The 19,020-nt window shown below is 41.0% G+C and overlaps 1 protein-coding gene across 14 annotated transcripts in view; it reads left to right on the forward strand.

The window, feature by feature from the left end:
* The window catches only part of BICC1 (BicC family RNA binding protein 1), a 397,066-nt gene that overhangs the window by 370,449 nt on the left and 7,597 nt on the right, over positions 1-19,020 (forward strand). For all 14 annotated transcript variants that reach the window (XM_060406437.1, XM_060406436.1, XM_060406439.1 and 11 more), the window contains 3 exons: positions 6,743-6,899; positions 15,638-15,798; positions 18,371-18,470. In XM_060406437.1, the coding sequence (XP_060262420.1) occupies positions 6,743-6,899; positions 15,638-15,798; positions 18,371-18,470 (418 nt within the window). The remainder of the gene's footprint in view (positions 1-6,742; positions 6,900-15,637; positions 15,799-18,370; positions 18,471-19,020) is intronic.

Here is a 19,020-nt window from a genome sequence, read left to right on the forward strand (position 1 = left end):
GGATGACAGAGGATGAGATGGTTGGATGGCATCACTGACTTGATGGACAAGAGTTTGAGCAAGCTCTGGTAGCTGGTGCTGGACAGGGAAGCCTGATGTGCTGCAGTCCATGGGGTTGCAAAGAGTCAGAAACAACTGAGCGACTGAGCTGAACTGACTGATGACTCTGCAGTCCCACTCCTGGGCATATATTCAGAGGAAAACATGATCAGAAAGGATATATGAACCCTGTGTTCACTGCAGCTCTGTTTACAGTAGCCAAGACATGGAGGCAACCTAAATGTCCGTTGACAGAGGAATGGATAAAGACGGTGTGGTGCATATATACAAACAATGGAATGTTACTCAGCCATCTAAAAGAATGAAATAATGCCATTTGCAGCAACAGGAGGGACCTAGACATTGTTACACTGAGTGAAGTAAGTCAGAGGAGAAATAGCATAGGACATCCTTTATAAGTCGAATCTAAAAGGAAATGATACAAATGAACTTATAAACAGAAACAGACCCACAGACTATGAGAACGAGCTTTATGGTTGCCAGGGGGATGGATGGGGGAAGGCATAGTTAGGGAGTTTGGGATTGGCATGTACACACTGCTGTATTTTCAATGGATAACCAACAAGGTCTGTACAGCACATGGAACTCTGCTCAATGTTATGTGACAGCTTGGGTGGGAGGGGAGTTTGGGGGTGAATGGATACATAAAGATGTATGGCTAAGTCCCTTCACTGTTCACCTAAAACTATCACAACATTGTTTGTTAATTGGCTATACACCAGTACAAAATAAAAAGTTAAAAAAAATTAGGGGGTAGTTAGAAACACTTTTTCCTTATTCTTTTCCAAAGAAAACCAAAACCAAATGGACAAGTAGAATGCTCTGGAGAAGCACGTTTAGCCAGTGGGTCCTGACTGGTGTGGGTTACCCAATGTGCAGGGGATCAAGGCATATGGGTTTCCTGCTCTAGGAAGCTTGCTTTAGGCAAGAAACTGATGCTTTGAACACCCTGTTCACATTACTGAGAAACTAGACTTGAGTGACTGTTTCCAGTTTTAAGGCATTTTTGAGAAATTGGACTTTTCCAAAGAACTCCTTTAGATAAGAAGCAAGTAGCTTGAGGCTTCTTTTTGTTTTCTTCAAGACTCAAAAGCATGACCCTGTCCACTTAGTGATATACTGGTATGGCAAAGGTCAAACAAAAGGTTGCTTTGACCTGCAGTATTTCTGTCACATCAACAGAACTAAAAAGTTTCGGATTTTCCTTTTCTTTTTGCCACTTATCTCTTAAAGGCATTAGAAATGGTTGCGTATTCTCTGGAGCAGGTAAAACCTGCATCGGAACTTAAAAGAAGGTTTTAAATTTACCCCTAAGAGTAATGAGGTTGTCTGACTATTTTAAGTCTTGCAAATCTAAATAATCTTGTGATATTTACCAGTTTGTTGTCTTCTAACATATCACAACAAACTGGTAAACATCACAAGATTATTTTTTATTTAATGTTTTTAGAAAACATCATGTTTAGCCACATCTGAGGTAACTGTGTGAATGAAATCAGCTTAGATCTTAGATGAGTGACTTTTTAATACTCAAAAAGAGTTTAGATACAGAAGTTTTAAAATATATAGAAATACTACATAATGGTCTCTTTCCTGGTAATTAACCCATTTTGAGCATGTTCTTATTTCTCTTGCTGCATGGAATTTATCTGGTTGAATTATGTTAATGATGGTTTTAGCTGAAAAACCCATTTTTTTGGTGTGAGGAGCCTTCCTTTCCTTAGGCCCCTTCCCAAAAGTCAGCAAAGGGGATCCCATAGATGTAGGAAAAGGTAACTGTGAGGTCTAGTAATTCTGCAAATATTTATTAATAAGCATTTCCTGTGTTTTGTATGCAGTTCTGGGCATTAGATACAATGCTTGAATTCTTGCTTTCACGGATAGAGCATTTTTTTTGGTGGGTAGAGAGAAATATATAAAAAGTTAACCAGAAGGCATTAAGTAAAAAAGTTCTTGATAAATATGAAACAGAGGCTATTTTATATTGGGTAGTTTTAGCTGGCTTTAATGAGCAAATGACATTTAAGCTAAGACCTACATGGCAAGAAAGGGCCAACCTTGTGAATATCTAGGGAAATAGTACTAGGCCAGGGAAACAGCTGGCATTATCATATTGGAGTCAGAGCCAACTGGTAACTTCATGGAGCAGAAGGTGGATAGGATGGTGGAGCACAGAAGATAAGGCTGGAGAGACAGGCAGAGACTTGATTATGGAGCATTTCAGCCCATGGTAAAGTACTGGCAAGGGATTATTATAGGACTGTAGGCTGAGAGAGGCATGGTTTTGTTCTAATTTGCATTTAAAAAAACAACCTACAACCTAGTTGCTTCATGGAAAATGGATTATTGAGGGGGGGAGGCAAAAAAAAATCAACATGTCCATTAAAGAGGCTATTAATGACACTGGTGGAGATTGGTAAAAGTAGGTAGATTTAGGGTATGTTTAGATACGACATTGATAAACTGACCAATTGGATGTAGTGAGAGGACGAATGAGTATGGCTCCTAGAAGTCTGGCTTGAGCAACTGGGTGAATGGTCATCACTTACTGAGATGCAGGGATTCTGGGAGAGGAGTAATTTGAGTGTAGCTGGTGGGGATGGTCATGAACAATATAGTTTCAAACACTCTTAAGTTTAAAATGTCTGTGAGACAGTAAAATGGAGGTGTCAGCTAGGCAACTTCATGATGCTAAATTTCAGTAGAGAATTCAAACCCAGAGGAAACAATTTCAGTCATGGCTTGTTGTGGTCCTTTAATGGACTGGAACCTGGTGGTCCAGAGTCGACGATAAGAAAGTAAAGGAGAGAAAGAGGCTGATATTCCTTGGTTTACGCAGAAAGCCAATAAAGCCCCTGCATGGGGTTTGCTCTGTTCACGAAGGCCTCAGGCGCCCTCTTGATGGGGTGAAGGCACAAAGCGCCTTCTCAAGAGGGTCTTAGAAGCTGGGGCAGGAAAGTGAACTCAGAGGGCCTCTGCGCTCCAGAGAAATAGCCTGAGAGAGAGAGAGAGAGAAAGAGAAAGAAAGACAGACACGGGGACCAGAGCTCTGATGGAGCAAAGGTGTTTTAATTAACAAGGTGTGGGCATATATACTGTAATTATTCTCAGAAAAGATAAAGATTAAAATTCCAGACTTACAAAACATAGGTGATCCATATTAAAGAGAGAGAGAGAGTTGTAAATAATCACTTTTACCATATGGTTCACAAGAAGGAAGAGGGTACTTATCACCGTACAGAAAAACTAACGAAGGAAATGCCTGGATCCCTCAGCCCCGGGAGAGGCTTGCCTCTCCTCTTAATTCCTGAATATTCAGGAATTAATAAGGAACAGAGGATTCCTGACAGATCCAGGACAGCACACAGGAAGCCTCCTGTTAAATGCTTCCTGACAATGGCTGTTGTTAAGCTTTGAAAAAGGTTGTGATTACTGATTACTTAAGGAGAAAGTGTAGAGAGAGAGGATAAGGAATGTGAAGACCAAACCTGACACCTGGAATAGAAAAGAGAGGAAGACCCTACAGTCAGGATGCAGTGGGGCAGATGGGAAGTCTTGAGAGCGGCGTCATGAATGGTACCATTATGCCCTGGAGAAAGAAGTGTTGCAGCCGGGCACTGTCAGCTGAGGGTGTGCTGCCGTGGGACTGAATGGAGTTCAGTGACCTGAATAGTAAAGGATTCTCTGGGAGTTACCCAGTAAACATAAAACTTGGGTTATCAGAAAACGTTGACCTTAATACTATAGATATTTAGTACCAAGTATGGTACCTGTAATATAGTGATTAAATAAATGAATGAAGAATGAATAAATGCAGGTTAGGCGTAAACTTTGAGATCTTTTAAATTACTATTTTTATTTTGATTTGGGAGAGTTCATTTTGATTTCCAGGCACTTGTCATTTGCTGCACATATCATGTGCTTATTTGGGTGGGATAACACAGGACAATGCCAGATTCCTCTCTGCCCTTCCATTCTGTGAGCACGATTCCTCTCAAAGCGTTGGGTGTGGCTGCAGCACTGCCCTGCTCATCCTAGTGAGATACTAGGCAGGGAATCTCGACTGTGCCAGATGGAGGACTTGCCTTGTGGTTCCCCAAAACAGGAATCTTAGCACCTACTCCTCCAAATCTTATAGGAGTGACTCTTTTTACTGGGGGCTCTCAGAACTCCACCAGATGTCCATTTCATTATAGGGGACTGGAGTACAAAAGTAGGAAGTCAGGAGATACCTGGCGTAACAGGAAAATTTGTCCTTTGAGTACAAAATGAAGCAGGTCAAAGGCTAACAGAGTTTTTCCAAGAGAATGCAATGGTCATAGAAAACACCCTCTTCCAACAACACCAGAGAAGACTCTACATGTGGACATCACCAGATGGTCAATACCCAAATCAGATTGATTATGTTCTTTACAGCCAAAGATGGAGAGGCTCTATACAGTCAGCAAAATCAAGACTGAGAGCTGACTGTGGCTCAGATCATAAACTCTTTATTGCCAAATTCAGACTTAAGTTGAAGAAAGTAGGGAAAACCGTTAGCCCATTCAGGTATAACCTAAATAAAATCCCTTATGATTATACAGTAGAAGTAACAAATAGATTCAAGGGATTAGATCTGATAGAGTGCCTGATGAACTATGGACAGAGGTTTGTGACATTGTACAAGGCAGTGATCAAGAAAAAGAAATGTACAAATAGCTGAGAAAAGAAGAGAAGTGAAAGGCAAAGGAGAAAAGGAAAGATATACCATCTGAATGCAGAGTTTCAAAGAATAGCAAGGGGAGATAAGAAAGCCTTCCTCAGTGATCAATGCAGAGAAATAGAGGAAAACAATAGAATGGGAAAGACTAGACATCTCTTCAAGAAAATCAGATACCAAGGGAACACTTCATGCAAAGATGGGCTCAATAAAGGCCAGAAATGGTCTGGATCTAACAGAAGCAGAGAATATTAAGAGGTGGCAAGAATACACATAGAGCTGTACAAAAGAGATAATGTAGGAATGAAAACTGACCTTTTCCAGTCCTGTGGCCACTGCTGAATTTTCCAAATTTGCTGGCATATTGAGTGCAGCAGTTTTACAGCATCATCTTTTAGGATCTGAAATAGCTCAACTGGAATTCATCACCTCCACTAGCTTTGTTCGTAGTTCTGCTTCCTAAGCCCCACTTGACTTTGTCTGGCTCTAGGTGGGTGATCACACCGTCGTCATTATCTGGGTCATGAAGATCTCTTTTGTACAGCTCTACGTGTAGTCTTGCCACCTCTTAATATTTTCTGCTTCTATTAGATCCATACCATTTCTGGCCTTTACTATCGAGGTGGGAATACCAGACCACCTGACCTGCCTCCTTAGAAATTTATATGCAAGTCAAGAAGCAACAGTTATAACTGGACATGGGACAACAGATTGGTTCCAAATAGGGAAAGGAGTATGTCAAGGCTGTATATTGTCACCTTGCTTATTTAACTTCTAGGCAGGGTACATCATGTGAAATGCCAGGCTGGATGCAGCACAAGCTGGAGTCAAGATTTCTGGGAGAAATATTAGTAACCTCAGATATGCAGATGACACCACCCTTATGGCAGAAAGTGAAGAAGATCTAAAGAGCCTCTTGATGAAAGTGAAAGAGGAGAGTGAAAAAGTTGGCTTAAAATGCAACATTCAGAAAACTAAGATCATGGCATCTGGTCCCATCACTTCATGGCAAATAGATGGGGAAATAATGGAAATAGTGACAGACTATTTTTTTGGGCTCAAAATCACTGCTGATGGTGAATGCAGCCATGAAGTTAAAAGATGCTTCCTCCTTGTAAGAAAAGCTATGACCAACCTCGACAGCATATTAAAAAGGAGAGATATTAGTTTGTTGACAAAGGCCCATCTAGTCAAGGCTATGGTTTTTCCTGTAGTCATGTATGGATGTGAGAGTTGGACCATAAAGAAAGTTGAGCACCGAAGAATTGATGCTTTTGAACCGTGGTGTTGGAGAAGACTCTTGAGAATCCCTTGGACCGCAAGGAGATCAAACCACTCAATCCTAAAGGAAATCTGCCCTGAATGTTCATTGGAAGGACTGATGCTGAAGCTGAAACTCCGATACTTTGGCCACCTGATGTGAAGAACTGACTCATTTGAAAAAACCCTGATGCTGGGAAAGATTGAAGGCAGGAGGGGAAGGTGACGACAGAGGATGAGCAGCTGGATGGCATCACTGACTTGACAGACGTGAGTTTGAGCAAGCCTCAGGTGTTGGTGATGGACAGGGAAGCCTGGTGTGCTACAGTCCATGGGGTCAAAACTGTGCTGAACTCAGAACTCCTCTGCTCACCCCTGTTATCAACACCTTCATAAAGAAGGAAGAACACTTCACCATATGTATATGACCCAGTGTCCTTGGTATTCTTGCCTGGAAAATCCCACGAACATAGGAGCCTGGTGGGCTACAGTCCATGGGATCGCGGAGAGTTGGACGTGACCGAGTGACTAAAACACTTTTGGTAGCTGGAGGAAAAGACTATAAACAGGTCCCGCACCCTGTTCTTGAGAATATGCATTTGTGGGTAACTGCTATGGCCAGCAACTGACATAAATGATAGGGGTCTAATGTGGGTTCTTTCTTCCTCCCACTCTGGGAAACTCACCTTATTAAGCATTTTCCCTGTCTGGCTTTGTCTACAGGGTTCATCAATGTCCCTCTCGAGGTCCAACAGTCGTGAGCACCTGGGAAGTGGAAGCGAATCTGACAACTGGAGAGACCGAAATGGAATAGGTCCTGCAAGTCATAGCGAATTTGCAGCTTCTATTGGCAGCCCTAAGCGTAAACAGAACAAATCAAGTGAGCTTTGACTTTTCGTCGTTTTAGATGTAATCTGCTTTTAATTTACTTTGTTTAGTGTGATATTCAAGTATAAACTCTGGACTTCATGCCTTTAAGAGTTTTGCATTACTCACATATCACCTCCTGTGAGAAGCCTCCCCTGTTTTTCCCAGGGAAGCAGGCCATTGGTTCTCTGCTTTCACTGCTTTGCGTGTACGCTTTCACCCTAGCATTTGTCTTAGTGAGGCACAGTTATTTGCATAACTGTCTCTTTGTGTAGAACTTGAGATCCACAAGCCAGGAACTAGATTCATTCAGTAAACTTTATTGCCCATGCACCAGACATTCTTTAAGGCTGTGTGTTCTTTCTTTAAGTTGAAATATAGTTAGCATATATTATTATGTTTCAGGTATACAATGTAAGTGATTTTACATTTGCAGGCATTATGAAATGATCACCATCAGAAGTCTAGTAACTCCCGTACAGTTATTACTATATTGCTGACCATATTGCTTATGGTGGATGTTATATTCCTGTTGCTGTTTTATTTTATAACTGGAGGTTTGTACCTCTTAATCCCCTTCATCTGTTTCACCTCCCCAACTCCCTCTGGCAGCCACTCATTTGTTCTCTGTATCTGTGAGCCTGTTTTCACTTTGTTTTGTGTTTTTTTAGCTTTCACATATAAGTGAGATCATGCAGTACTTGTCTTTCTGTTTTTGACGTATTTCACTTAGCAGTATACCTTCTGGATCCGTCCATGTCGTTGCCCACGGCAGGAGTTCGTTTTATGACTAATACATTATTGTATATGCGCCTTTTATCCAGTCATCTGTTGATGGACACTTAGGTTGCTACTGTATCTTGACTATTGTAAATAATGCTGTAGTCAACACAGGGGTTCATATATCCTTTTGAATGAGTGTTTTTGTTTTCTTTGGGTAAATACCCAGAAGTGAAATTGCTGGATATGGCAGTTCTAGTTTTGATTTTTTTAAGGAACCTCCATACTGTTTTCCATAGTGTCTGCACCAATTTACAATCTCAGTTACAGGAAGGCTATGCCTTATTTCTTACTTTGTTATTTCTTCCCAAATGTCTAACAGTGTCTGACACTAGTAGGTGCTTGGTAAATGTTTGTAGAATGACTATACAAATGAGTTATGCACACACAAACATCAAGATGATGAGGAAAAGGCAGGAATGTAAAGGAATTGAGCAGAATGTGATTGAATTAATTCTGTCTTGGACAACAGAAGAAAGTCTACCCAGTGACCTGTAGCTACCAAAGGTGAACAGGAGATTTTTCACGTTGACAAGACGTAGTTACATGAAAAGTTTAAAGCATAGGCTTTGAACAGATATGATTAAGACTCAGCATGAGTCAAGTGGCTGTGTCTGTAACAGCGCCCACATGTCTGTATAAATAGGTCAGCAGACAAGAACTGACGGAGTAATCACAAGATATGCCCCTAATGTCTTTTTTCAGGATTTTGAGTCCTGAAACACATATCTTAGACTATTTGAAGAATACTTGGAGAAAGGTGATCTAAATGAGCATAGTAAACAGTAACAGCTAGTTGTTTCCACCAATCAAGTGGGCCATGTTGTCAGAGCCTCAGATTTGGAAAAACAAGTCATGGTGTCAGCCAACTCTAAATCAGAAACCAGGGTCTATTCTTTTATTACCATGTGTACGGTCAATAGCTGTCTGAAGTCTTCCTGTTAGTCCTGGGCTAGGTCACCCACCACTGACGGGAGGATGGAGCTGCGAGGTAGGCTGGTGCCAGAGGAATAGCCAGGGTAGGAGTTATCTCCATTTTATCTCCCAACATGAATTAGCTCTGTGCCTCTCCTCTGTCCTTATCCCCTTTCCTTTCATTTAACACTAGATAATTAAAATTGACTGTGCAAGTTAGCTGCATTGAAATTAAGGACTAGGGTTAGGGTAGGGGATCCATTAATTTAAAACGATTGATTAAAGAAGCACTGTTCTTTGGCCTTTGTTAGATGTTTGAAGAGCCTGGGGTAACTACTGTAAGTAGTTAAGATAAAACCAGATTTTTTTTTAAAAAAGCTGTGTACCATAATAAATATTTATCACTAAGAGTATGTTGAAATATTTTTAAACTTTTACTGATGTATTGCTTAACTCAGCATCTGTAAAGTATTATCATTTAAACACGAACAACATGTCATCAATGTAAGAAAGGATGTAAATGTCTTTTTGTTGTTGTTCAGTCCCTAGGTTGTATCCAACTCTTTGCAACCCCATGGACTCCTGCACGCCAGGCTCCCCTGTCCTCCACTATCTTCCAGAGTTTGCTCAGATTCAAGTCCATTGAGTCAGTGATGCCTTCTAACCATCTCATCCTCTGCCGCCCTCTTCTCCTTTTGCCTTCAGTCTTTACCAGCATCAGGGTCTTTTCCAGTAACTTGGTTCTTTGTATCAGGTGGCCAAAGTATTGAAGCTTCAGCTTCAGCATCAGTCCTTCCAATGACTAATCAGGGTTGATTTCCTTTAGGATTGACTGGCTTGATCTTGTTGTCCAAGGGACACTCAGGTCTTCTGTAGAGTTTGAAAGCATTAATTCTTTGGCATTCAACATTCTTTATGGTCCATTTGTACATGACTACTGGAAAAACCATAGCTTGGCCTGTATGGACCTTTGTTGGCAAAATGATGTGTCTGCTTTTTAATGTGCTGCCTCGGTTTATCATAGCTTTCCTTCCAAAGAGCAAGCGTCTTTTAATTTCATGGCTGCCAGTCACTGTCTGAAGTTATTTTGAAGCCCAAGAAAATAAAATCTGTCACTGCTTCCATTTTTTTCTCATTTATTTGCCATGAAGTGATGGGACTGGATGCCATGATCTTAGCTTTTTTAATGTTAAGTTTCAAGCTAGCATTTTCACTCTCCTCTTTCACTCTCATCAAGAGATTCTTTAGTTCCCCTTCACTTTCTGCTATTGGGGTGGTTTTATTATCTGCATATCTGAGGTTGTTGATATTTCTCCTGGCAACCGTGATTCCAGGTCATGAGTCATCCAGCCTGGCATGATGTACTCTAAATATAAGTTAAATAAGCAGAGTGACAGTAGACAGCTTTGTCATACTTCCTTTCTCAGTTTTGAATCAGTCAGTTGTCCCATTGTTGTTTCTTGACCAACATACAGGTTTCTCAGGAGACAGGTAAGGTGGTCTGATATTCCTGTCTCTCTAAGAATTTTCCAGTTTGTTATGATCCACACAGGTTAATGGATTTAGTGTAGTCAATGAAGCAGAAGTACATGTTTTTCTGGAACTCCTTTGCTTTCTCTGTGATCCAATGAATGTTGGCATTTGATCTCTGGTTCCTGTGCCTTTTCTAAATTCAGCTTGCACATCTGGAAGTGTTTAGTTCATATACTGCTGACGCCTAGCTTGAATGATTTTGAGCATTACCTTGCCTGCATGCAAAATGAGCACAATTGTACAGTAGTTTGAGCATTCTTTGGCATTGCCCTTATTTGGGATTGGAATGAAAACTGGCCTTTTCCAGTCCTGTGGCCACTGCTGAGTTTTCCAGTTTGCCGACATAACGAGTGCAGCGCGCTCACAGCATCATCTAGTCTAGGATTTCACATAGCTCAGTTAGACTTCTGCTGCCTCTGTCAGTTTTGTTTGAGCGATGCTTCCTATGGCCCACTTGATTTCATGCTCTACGATGTCTGGCTCTGGGTGAGTGACCACACCACAGTGGTTATCCCACTTTTTTGTATAGTTATCCCTTTTCTGTATAGTTCTTTTGTGCTTTCTTGTCACCTCTTCTTAATTTCTTCTGCTTCTATTAGGTCCTCATCATTTCTGTCCTTTATCATGCCCATCCATACATGAAATATTCCCATGATGTCTCCAATTTTCTCAAAGAGATCTCTAGACTTTCCCACTCTATTTTTTCCTCTACTTCTTTGCATTGTTCCTTTAAGAAGGCCTTCTTTTCTCTCCTTGCTATTCTCTGGAACTGTGCATTCAGTTGGGTAGATCTTAACCTTTATCCTTTGCCTTTTGCTTCTCTTCCTTCCTCAGCTATTTTTAAAGCCTACTCGGACAACCACTTTGCCTTCTTCCTTTTTTTTCCTTTGGGATGATTTTGGTCACTGCCTCCTATACGATGTTATGAACCTCCATTCATAGTTCTTTAGGCACTCAGTCTACCAGATATAATCCCTTGAATCTATTTGTAACCTCCACTGTATAATCATAAGGGATATGATTTAGGTCATACCTGAATGCCTTGGAGAAGGCAGTGGCACCCCACTCCAGTACTCTTGCCTGGAACATCCCATGGATGGAGGAGCCTGGTAGGCTGCAGTCCATGGGGTTGCTAAGAGTCAGAAACGACTAAGCAACTTCACTTTCACTTTTCACTTTCATGCATTGAAGAAGGAAATGGCAACCTACTCCAGTGTTCTTGCCTGGAGAATCCCAGGGATGGGGAGCCTGATGGGCTGCCATCTATGGGGTCGTACAGAGTCGGACACGATTGAAGTGACTTAGCAGCATACCTGAATGCCTTAGTCATTTTCCCCACTTTCTTCAATTGAAGCCTGAATTTTGCAATAAGGAGCTCATGCTCTGAGCCACAGTCAGATCCAAGTCTTGTTTATGCTGACTGTATAGAGCTTCTCCATATCTCGCTGCAAAGAACATAGTCAGGCTGATGATGTCCATGTGATGTCCATCTGGTGATGTCCATGTGTAGAGTCATCTCTTGGGTTGTTGGAAATTGCTGTTTGCTATGACCAGTGCATTCTCTTGACAGAACTGTTAGCCCTTGCCCTGCTTCATTTTGTACACCAAGGCCAAACTTGCTGTTGTTCCGGGTATCTCCTGACTTCCTACTTTTGCATTCTAGTCCCCTGTGATGAAAAGGACATTTATTTTTGCTGTTACTTCTGGAAGATCTTGTAGGTCTTCATAGAACTGGTCAACTTCAGCTTCTTGGCATCTGTGGTTGGGCATAGGCTTGGATTACTGTGATGCTGAATAGTGTGCCTTGGAAATGAACTGAGATCATTCTGTCATTTTTGAGATTGCACCCAAGTACTGTGTTTCCAACTCTTTTGTTGACTATGATGGCTACTCCCTTTCTTCTAAGGATTCTTGCCCAGAATAGTAGATATAATGGTCATCTGAATTAAATTCACCCAATCCCATCCATTTTAGTTCCCTGCTTTTTAAGATGTCATTTTTGTACTAAGTCTTTAAAATATGGTGTATTATTTCACATTTACAGAAAATTTTTAAATTTCCACTGGCAGATTCCAGGTGCTCAATAGCTACAAGTTGCCAATGGCTAATATGCTAGCAAATTTGGAAAACTCAGCAGTGGCCACAGGACTGGAAAAGGTCAGTTTTCATTCCAATCCCAAAGAAAGGCAATGCCAAAGAATGCTCAAACTACCACACAGTTGCACTCATCTCACATGCTAGTAAAGTAATGCTCAAAATTCTCCAAGCCAGGCTTCAGCAATACGTGAACCGTGAACTCCCTGATGTTCAAGCTGGTTTTAGAAAAGGCAGAGGAACCAGAGATCAAATTGCCAACATCCGCTGGGTCATCGAAAAAGCAAGAGTTCCAGAAAAACATGTATTTCTGCTTTATTGACTATGCCAAAGCCTTTGACTGTGTGGATCACAATAAACTGTAGAAAATTCTTCAAGAGATGGGAATACCAGACTACCTAACCTGCCTCTTGAGAAATCTGTATGCAGGTCAGGAAGCAACAGTTAGAACTGGATACAGAACAACAGACTGGTTCCAAATAGGAAAAGGAGTATGTCAAGGCTGTCTATTGTCACCCTGCTTATTTAACTTATATGCAGAGTACATTATGAGAAACGTTGGACTGGAAGAAACACAAGCTAAAATCAAGGTTGCCGGGAGAAATCTCAATAACCTCAGATATGCAGATGACACCACCCTTATGGCAGAAAGTGAAGAGGAACTAAAAGCCTCTTGATGAAAGTGAAAGAGGAGAGTGAAAAAGTTGGCTTAAAGCTCAACATTCAGAAAACGAAGATCATGGCATCTGGTCCCATCACTTCATGGGAAATAGATGGGGAAACAGTAGAAACAGTGTCAGACTTTATTTTTTTGGGCTCCAGAATCACTGCAGATGGTGACAGCAGCCATGAAATTAAAAGATGCTTACTCCTTGGAAGAAAAGTTATGACCAACCTAGATAGTATATTCAAAAGCAGAGACATTACTTTGCCGACTAAGGTCCATCTAGTTAAGGCTATGTTTTTTCCTGTGGTCATGTATGGATGTGAGAGTTGGACTGTGAAGAAGGCTGAGCGCTGAAGAACTGATGCTTTTGAACTGTGGTGTTGGAGAAGACTCTTGAGAGTCCCTTGGACTGCAAGGAGATCCAACCAGTCCATTCTGAAGGAGAGCAACCCTGGGATTTCTTTGGAAGGAATGATGCTAAAGCTGAAGCTCCAGTACTTTGGCCACCTCATGCGAAGAGTTGACTTATTGGAAAAGACTCTGATGCTGGGAGGGATTGGGGGCAGGAGGAGAAGGGGATGACAGAGGATGAGATGGCTGGATGGCATCACGGACTCGATGGACGTGAGTCTGAGTGAACTCCGGGAGATGGTGATGGACAGGGAGGCCTGGCGTGCTGCAATTCATGGGGTCGCAAAGAGTCGGACATGACTGAGCGACTGAACTGAACTGTACTGATCAAAAAAGTCTTAGGTAATTTTCTTGACACCCTTTTCAAAGTCACCAATATATAGGTTTTCTCTGGGAATCCCTGTTATACCAGTTGTTCCACTGTAATTCTTGTGTTTAAAAATTTTTGTTGGAGTTCAGTTGCTTTACAGTCTTGTGTTAGTTTCTACTGTAGAGCACAGTGAATCAGTGATACGTATACATACATTTCCTCTTGCGGGGAGTTTCCTCTAGTTCAGGTCGCCACAGAGCACTGAGCAGTTTGCTGAGCTGTACCGTGGACTCTCATTATCTGTTTTATACACAGTGTCAGTACTGGATGTATGTCAGTCCCAGTCTCCCAGGTCGTCTCATCACCCTCCACTCCTTCCTCCATGTCCGTACATTTCTTCTCTACACCTGTGTCTCCATCTCTGTTTTGCAAATAAGATCATCTGTACCATTGTTTTAGTTTCCACATATATGCAGTAGTATATATGATATTTGTTCTTCTGACTTACTTCACTCAATATGATAGTGTCTAGGTCCATCAATATCTTTATATATGAACCAATTTTGTTCCTTTTCATGGCTGAGTAATATTCCATCGCATATATGGACCACATTTTCTTTATCCACTCCTCTGTTGGTGGACATTTAGGTTGCTTTTTTTCTCCTTAAAGAAAGTAAATTTATCACTTGGACAGCAAGTGGCATGGCCACCCAGACTGCTTCCATTTTGTCACGTCCAGGGGTCACTCCAGTGCGGTCATCGTACTCTGCTTTGTGTCACCTTTGAACCAGAAGCTCACTGGTCATCACTCCTCAATCTTTTCGGTGATTCTGGGGTCTTACCTTCAACTGGTGAAGTGTTCCAGGGCTCAGGGCCTCTTCACTTTGGTCTTAGATCCTTTCCCCTACACATTCTTCCCCAAAGAGATAAAACATCTGTTTTCAAAAGAGAAATCTTATGAAGAGATTCCTTCCCCTTGAGACCTATCTAGGACTTCTGAACCAGGAGATGAAAACAACCAGAGAAAGTGATCAGTGGCCATACAGAACAGCGTTCTTAGATTTGGTGAATGCATTGGTGCTAGAGGAGACTAGATGGATCTTATTAGCTCGGTGAGTGTCCTCTGCCCTCATCTCTCTGGGAATCCCTGCCAAAGTGGCGTCTTTGGTAGAATTCCCAAAGGGAGGAAAGTTCATTGTCGATTAGGGTGTTGATTCCTACCGGAATCGAGCACAGCTCTGCTAGATTCTCCAGAGCTGCTCTTGAACGGTGTGTGGTTATCTGGTCAAGTACTTGGTACGGCTCACTAGCCTGTCACCCAGCTGTGCATGCCATTGGGACTGAGAATCACAGACAATATGGAGAAATCTTTACCCACCAGATCAGGAGGAGAATCCAGGCAAAGCTGAACATGGCTGTCTTAGAATTTCCCCTAAGAGATGGATATGTTTCTATTGTAAGTTAAACGCCGGAACTCCAGCATCATTCTTTTCATTTCACATGTTCCTCTTCATTTTGGAGCACTATTTCATAAACTCACTGCCCAGTTATGTTGGAGGGAAATGGACTTATATGTGGTAATATCACATAATTTCTTTGACCACAGGAAAGCACAAGTGTGGATACAGAGGCCCAGCCTCCATGCAAGAGGAGCCTGTAACTTTCCTTACCTTTATTGTGTCCTAGGGATCTTCCTTCCAATTCCTCATTTAATTCACATCAAATCAATTATAAAGAGCAAATGTTTCTGAATGCTGAGGGAGAATATGATTAATGATTATTAACTACAGAGACATTGTTGCTGAATTGCTGTCTCCCAGGTGTACCATTTTAAATGGCAAGAGCCTCCCTGAAAGCAATAACCAGCATTTCCTTAATGAAAAGCCAATGTTTCAGTAAAGGATTTGCTGTGTTTCTGTAGCAACTGCTCTATTCAGCCCAAAACAATGAATCTGAAATATTTGAGTGATTAAAACTTTTAATTAAACCATGTTCTCTCTGGGCATTTCCACTTCAAGCCTGTCTCTCCTCTGCCTTTCAGCGGAGCACTATCTCAGCAGTAGCAATTACATGGACTGCATTTCCTCGCTGACAGGAAGCAATGGCTGTAACCTGAACAGCTCTTTCAAAGGCTCTGACCTCCCTGAGCTCTTCAGCAAACTGGGCCTGGGCAAATACACAGACGTCTTCCAGCAACAAGAGGTCAGTCAGTATTTATTTTCCCAGGTGTCTTTGCCTTGGTTGTATATATGATGACTTCTAGAAGGAAACCACTCATTGACCTATCACAGTGCTTCCACTGAGCATTTATTCAAGTCTCATAGCTTGTTTTTGCCAGGAAAATGGTCGTTTCTTATTTATTTAGTGCAACAGTAAACACAGGATAGCAGAAATACAGGAAATTGTGCTTGCAAAAACACACATAGCCACCCTTCACCAGTTTTAGCTAAAAGATCTAATGAGTGTTGTGATTCACATTAACTTTTGATTCATACTTTCCTGAAGGTTGGCAGCAACTCTGTATTTAAGAAGATTTTATTCTTTCATCGTTGTTATCTTTATTTGCGGCACTTAAAAGTTAACAGCGTCATAGTTATTTTTTGACACCATCCTAATTATATTACTGAAGATTGTTCTCATAGAATATAATGTGCTTTTTATACATGTTAACTTATTAATTTACTGTTTGGGTTTTGTCTGAACTGAGACAGAACTAAGATGTCTTCTGAATCAGCCATGGCCGTGATGCACTGGCGTAAGGAGAAGACCCCCTACGCATGGTTCTTTCTAATCATGTTGTCATATTATCAAGGCACCAGAAACTATTCAGAGAATAGTTCTCTAAATTTATCTGTTTTCCAAATCCTGATATTATCCAAGTTTCATGCTAGTTGGCTTTACTTCATGAGAAGAGTACATGCCAGTAATTCCAGAGTACATGCATTAGTCAATAAAGAATCTATGATTTTTATTAGGCACTTTGTAGCATAAATTTAATGTATTGTCCATAATTTAAGTTTAATTGCTGAACTTTTTTGTTCTTTTCACACCCCCAAAAATGTTTTCATGTGTATTTTGGACTTTAGGACAACTATTTTGTTTCCTTTTTTCTAAAGTAGTATTCATTTAACCAAAGATTTTCTAAGTTGAATAACACGTTCATCATCTGTGCACTAAAGAACTACATTTATTTACTTAGTCTTGCTGGTTCGATGCAGGTGGCTAATTGAGAAGCTCATAGCTGAGGAGTTTTAACTTGTTCATGCACATAAGGTTTTAGAAATAAGTAACTAGATGCTATTCAGTGATATCCTGGGTATGTTTTAAATCTGTATTTCCTATATGAAGATGCACAGAAATTAATTTAATATGGGCGCTTGTTATCTAGTTACTTCAAAAAGGAAGAAAACATGAAAATATAAAGTCATACTGGCAAACCGCAACCTGCAGACCTGCTGCCTAATTTTGTAAATAAAATTTTGTTGGAACACAGCCATACCAACTCAGTTACCTCATATTGCCCATGATTGCTCTTGAGCTAAATCAGCAGAGTTTGAGTACTTGCAACAGAGACAATATTGGCCCGGTGAGCCTAAACTAGTTATTCTCTGGCCCTTTAAAAAGAGTTTGAGGATCCCTGTAATAGTCTCCACTAGATAGAATTGCTGGGGAGGGGGGAGAAAAAAAAAAGTATCTCCAGACCTGTTACAAATGATAAGTGAAAGGGATTTTCAAGATCTGGATGTAACCTTCAAAATCAAAACAGAAAATTTCAAATTAATTGCTATATAATTTGAATAAAAAGTATATTTTACTATTTTCAGCTGTGTTGAAATTTGGTACTGTTCTCTTCATATAGGATATTTTCTTATATACAGATAAGACTTGGAACAGGAATCCCCATTAAGTAACTGTGTGAGATTTAATATATTGTAAGCAGGATGAAGATTAGCAACTTTCACAGATGATGTGTCTGAATACATTATTGCTAACCATAGCTGCCGACTATTTTACCCCTTTGGTGAGCACACTACATTATATCTAGGATCATGTTTAATGCCCTGAACAACCCTGTGAGGTATCATCAACCCTGAGTGTCCACAACTAGTAATTACAGATTCAGAACTTGAACCCAGGCCTCTCTGGCTTCAGAGCCCATTGCCTTTCTGTCCCTCCAGTGGTTTTCAAGGCAGGATGGGATTATTGGGGTGGTTCCCTCCACATATTTTTGCTGATGCCAGGAAGTACAATTATACCGTCTCTTGGAATACTTCATATATGCCACTCTCAGAGATGGTCAGCTGGACTGAGCCGAGGGAATCATGGGTCTGAATTACACTGTGAATTCTGCTCTCATTTTTATGTAGAGCACAATTAGAGATACGCTATATGGTATTATTCAGTCCCTTTTAATGGAGATATACTTACCTGAGTCAGAATCTAAAACTAATAAGTATTTTCTCTCTTCTGGACGGGTATATATTCTTTATCAGGTTATGGAAAACTGTGCCATTTCTTTTTCCCTTTTTGCTTTGGCTTCCAGGATGCTAAGACCTAAGTTTGTTGCAGTAAGACTAAGTATACAAAGTCTTCTGCTAGAATCATCAGTTTCATTTGACCACCTTTGTGACTTAACTGTTGTCCCTTAGGTGTTTGTAACAGCACCATTGTTCTTTGGAAGCAGGCAGAGCATAATAAGTATAGCAGTTAGTTGAACTTGTACTGAGGAAGAACTATTACTATATTGACCATCGATTTACTTGTTCACCCACAGATCGATCTTCAGACATTCCTTACTCTCACAGATCAGGACCTGAAGGAGCTGGGAATTACGACTTTTGGTGCCAGGAGGAAAATGCTGCTTGCCATCTCAGGTGAATATACCTGTTGTTTATATCTTAGAACCTGAAGACTCTCTGCCATGGTCTCCGCCAGTGGGGCTGGTTCTGCTTCCTACCTGGCAGCTTTGTGGTTGTGGTTTCAGAGTGTTTTTCCACTAACAATGTAACAAATGCTGAGGATACCCCCGCTCCCTCACCAAGGCACTGCCTGAAAACCTGCCTTGACAAGTGTCATCTGTGAAAACAGATCTCGTCTGAGAGATCTAACCAGAATTTCCCTTTGCAGAACATGGAGGTGGAGGAGCAGTTTGAATCTCTGTGTTGCAGTTGTGTTAAGCGCTAATCATTGGGTTCATGAGTAATTATTCTGGATTGGCTGTCATGCTTTAAATACTCGTGTCCTTGTAGAGCAGCTGAGATCACTGCAGCAGAGAGAAAGAGAATGTTCTTCGGTACAGCTGGAACCTGGCAGTATTTCTTGTCTTAATGCTTTTTAACTTTCCCCAAAGTTTTAATAGAATTTGCGAGTCACAGAAGAGGGTAGTATCCTGAAAGTAGTCTCAGAATGAAGGAAAATCTGAAG

This window comes from Ovis aries, chromosome 25 (genome assembly GCF_016772045.2).
Source record: "Ovis aries strain OAR_USU_Benz2616 breed Rambouillet chromosome 25, ARS-UI_Ramb_v3.0, whole genome shotgun sequence".
NCBI classification, from domain to species: Eukaryota; Metazoa; Chordata; class Mammalia; order Artiodactyla; family Bovidae; genus Ovis; species Ovis aries.